This window comes from Astatotilapia calliptera, chromosome 2 (genome assembly GCF_964374335.1).
Source record: "Astatotilapia calliptera chromosome 2, fAstCal68.1, whole genome shotgun sequence".
In the NCBI taxonomy this organism is placed as follows: Eukaryota; Metazoa; Chordata; class Actinopteri; order Cichliformes; family Cichlidae; genus Astatotilapia; species Astatotilapia calliptera.
The window spans coordinates 3,301,122-3,302,377 of NC_137423.1; the positions used below are offsets into that span (position 1 = coordinate 3,301,122).

Consider the following 1,256-nt stretch of genomic DNA (forward strand, 5'->3'; position numbering starts at 1 on the left):
TAACAGGCTGACCTAAATGAACTTCACAATTTTTTTTAACATTTACATTTACAAAACAATTAAATGTAACAATTTGAAGCTCAAAGGTCGATAAAGACTAGCAGATCAAGTAGAGTATAATAAAAATTATGGAATTACATTACAATTCTCAAAAAAGCAAAAGTGTAACACGACATAACTTATGTTAGCGAAAGCAGAGTGCTATATTGTTCTGTCATCAGCTTGCAATAATGTGTTTGCCTCTAAATATGTAAATGGTTTGCAAATTTTTACAGGAAGTGCATTTTGTGCTTCAGCCAATCACTGTGATTTCCACTTTGTAAACCTTAATCAGCTCATGACTAAATCTTCCTTTGAGTGTAAAGATATTAGTTATGAAAGAGAAGGCTGAGGTACCACAATGGTTGGAAGACTGGTTTCTTTGATGCTTCTAAGTACATTGTGTGAGTTTATCATTGTAAACAATGTAAAACATGAGGTTTTGTAATATTTGGCATAACATGATGAATATACTTTTGAGTGCTTTTTTCTGTTTTGTTCTAACTGTTACTGTTTGTCTCTTTGCTTCAGCTTTGACTGAAACGAATGAGGTTCCTCAGCAGATCTCTTTAACTGTGGCTAAACCCGGAGATAATGTGACTCTGACATGTGCGCTCTCTGGAAGTGATAAAGGGTTGTTTTACTGGTATAAGCTGAATTTTGGATATATGGTTCAAACAGTTGCTGAAGGAAGTTTTGACAAAATATTTCAAAAGAACAACTCAAGATTCAGTGCCACAAAAGTGGGTAATGTGCATTCTCTTATCATAAGAAATGTAAGCAAAAAAGATGAAGCAACGTACTTCTGTCAAGCAGGATCATCATTCAGTATGAGATTTAAAAATGGCACAATTGTGGCAGTGAATGGTAAAGTATGTTAATTTGATTGTTTATATCATATCTGCGGCTAAAGCCAAACAATTCTAGTTAATGCTATTTTATGTCTCTCTGTGACTCCCACAGATCCTAAAACGCAAAATACATTTGTCACCATGAAGAAAAGTCGAGAAGTGGAGCCAGTCCATGTGGGTAATGCAGTCACTCTGCAGTGTTCGCTCCTCTCCAAGAACAAAACTGAGACAGATCAGTGTCCATATGGTGAAACATCTGATAGTGGGACCTACTACTGTACTCTGGTAACATGTGGACAGATCCTGTTTGGGGAAGGAGCTAAAGTGGAGACCAGTATGTTTGTAAAGTCTTATTTACGTCTTTAG

The 1,256-nt window shown here is 35.9% G+C and overlaps 1 protein-coding gene across 1 annotated transcript; it reads left to right on the forward strand.

Moving 5' to 3' along the window:
• Positions 1-351: 351 nt before the first annotated feature.
• On the forward strand, positions 352-1,256 carry LOC113030082 (immunoglobulin lambda-1 light chain-like). The gene is made up of 2 exons (XM_080289916.1): positions 352-906; positions 1,003-1,256. Exons 1-2 carry the CDS (start codon positions 474-476, stop codon positions 1,254-1,256), a joined length of 687 nt encoding a protein of 228 aa, XP_080146042.1. The 5' UTR covers positions 352-473.